This window comes from Monoraphidium neglectum (genome assembly GCF_000611645.1).
Source record: "Monoraphidium neglectum strain SAG 48.87 unplaced genomic scaffold scaffold03939, whole genome shotgun sequence".
NCBI lineage: Eukaryota > Viridiplantae > Chlorophyta > Chlorophyceae > Sphaeropleales > Selenastraceae > Monoraphidium > Monoraphidium neglectum.
Genome location: NW_014009690.1, coordinates 1,777 through 4,016, shown reverse-complemented (window position 1 = coordinate 4,016; position 2,240 = coordinate 1,777). Strand labels below are relative to the sequence as shown.

Below are 2,240 nucleotides of genomic sequence, written 5' to 3'. Positions count from 1 at the left end.
CTGACAGATGCGTGCAGTGGTGGTCCCACGTCTCGCTTCACATTTGATCCTGGCGGTCGCCTTGCCGCAGCGGGGTCACGCGCGCTTTCAGGCCTGTCTCAGCTGACTTGCGACTCCAGGGCAGAATATTTCCGCTTCTTCTTCCCCGCGTCAAACAGGTCGCGCCTCTGCCAGCAGCACTAGCTGCACGGGCAGCCCCTGTAACTCGTTTGTTTGGAGGTTTCTGGGGACTCCATACTTGTACAGGGTGGCGCGTTCACCGCAGCCAAGGAGCCAGCCGATGGCACGGTCGCCGGCAGCTGCCCCAGCCAGTGGATGATCCAAACATGGCAGAGCTGCTTGGGGGCCGCTGCCTGCACGTCTGCGCCAAGCGCGTGATCCTCTGGAGCTCCCAGGGAAGATGTGGGGTGGAGCTCGCGGGTGCAGGCGCTCTGTGGCATGCGGTCAACCACCGCGAATGACATCATCGCACGAGCTGATTAGTGTTTGCTGAGCGCGGGCCCTTCCATGAGTGAATGTGGCGCAGCGATTGCCATGAGGGTGGCTCAATTGCTTGATTGAGCTGACATAGACAGGATCAGCTCTCTTCTGGCCCCGGAGCTTGCACCGGGCAGCCCAACCACGCCTGCACCGCCCAGTGGATGAAGCAGCGCGCCTGAGCTAAGGTGACGCCTGCGCACAACTCTTAGGTACGCTCGAGTACTTTGGCATGATTTGTAGGCGGCGCCCTGTTGAGTACCGTCCCGGTACCCTGAGCGGTGTCAGCAAACGCTTCTCGAAGGCATCAGGCATCTCTGATTGATGAGCACCGCGCTCGATCGTAACGTTCACATACCATACCGTTCATTGTCAAGTTCAGCACTTCAAGCATATCCAGACAAGCGTGCCTCTCCAACGCACACCTCAGCCCGAGCCTCCTAGTGGGTCAGGGTCCCGTTCTAGCGAGGTGAAGGGCAGCGTGCCGGACCCAGCATGCTGCCCGTAATAGATGTATCACAGGGCGTGTGCGGAGGTGGCTCGAGCCACGGAGGCAGCAGGCTGGCCCCAGTGTTCCGCGCGAACGCTGCTGCCCGGGCTGCTGTCCAGTCCCAGGCGAGCCTAGCCGGCCGCTCAGCTCCTGTGGCCGTGGCTGGCGCTCGCGGTCGCACGTGTGGCCGCGGCGCGGCGGGATGCGCCAGCGCTGCTGCTGCGCTGGCGTCGCCGCTGGCGGCGGCAAGCGGCGACTGCTTGTCGCGCCAGATATTGGAGTTTGGATATGACAAGCACATTGAGGACAAGTACGAGTGGGGCCACGAGCTCGGCAAGGTGCGCAGCAGTCTGGGTCGCAGTCCGCGTGGGTCGCCTGATCTCCCAGACTCATGTGCGCGATGCACCCCTTACATTGTCGACATGTCAGCAGCAACTGCTGCATGCCGCAGCCCCCCACCCCTCCCCATACACATACCTGATGGCATCCCGCTCATCTCCCCTCTCACCAACTCGTCGGACCGCCTGGGCAGGGCGGCAACGGCGTAGTGCGCGTCGTCGTTGACCGCCAGACCGGTGAGCGCCTCGCCTGCAAGGCCATGCCCAAGGAGCTGCCCCCGGACGTGGCCGAGTCCAAGCGCCGCGGCCACGCGGACGCGATCAAGCGCGAGGTGGAGGTCATGCGGCGGCTGGCTGGCAGCTTGGCGGTGGTGCGGCTGGTGGACGTGTTTGAGGACGACGACAACGTGTACATAGTTCAGGAGCTTTGCGGCGGCGGCGAGCTGCACCACCGCATCGGGGACCGTCACTACAGCGAGCGCACGGTGCGCGCGCGCGCTTTGTGTGTGTGTATGTGTGTGTGTGTTTGTGCGTGTGTGTGAGTGCACGGGGCAGGTGCCTGGATACTAGGTGCTGGCGGGGTTGCCCAGCCTGCTTTTGATTTTGGGGCGAGCGTCATGGGCGGACTCCAGCGCCGCTGCTGCGCGCCGCGCGACGAATTTCTTTTCATGCAGCCCTCATTCATCCATTCACACCTTCATGTCCAACCCCTGCCCGCCCGCCCGCCAGGTGGCGTCCTACATGCGCGCCGTGCTGCGCACGCTGGCGCAGTGCCACTCGCACCGCATCCTGCACCGCGACATCAAGGTGGGGGGGGCGGACAGCTCTATTGCACGCGGTTGTGCCTCGCGATCAAGCGCAGCAGCCGATCCAGATGCAGCTGCTTTGAATCCATCGCCGGTTGCGGCTGTGCGGCTCGCTGTCATGGCGGGCAC

General features: G+C 63.9%; 1 protein-coding gene across 1 annotated transcript in view; it reads left to right on the top strand.

Moving 5' to 3' along the window:
* Positions 1–972: 972 nt before the first annotated feature.
* Positions 973–2,240, top strand: part of MNEG_13616 (hypothetical protein) — a gene marked incomplete at both ends in the record, with an annotated part of 2,456 nt that continues 1,188 nt past the window's right edge. The window contains 3 exons of the mRNA XM_014037912.1: positions 973–1,305; positions 1,500–1,790; positions 2,035–2,112. Of these exons, the coding sequence (XP_013893366.1) occupies positions 973–1,305; positions 1,500–1,790; positions 2,035–2,112 (702 nt within the window). The remainder of the gene's footprint in view (positions 1,306–1,499; positions 1,791–2,034; positions 2,113–2,240) is intronic.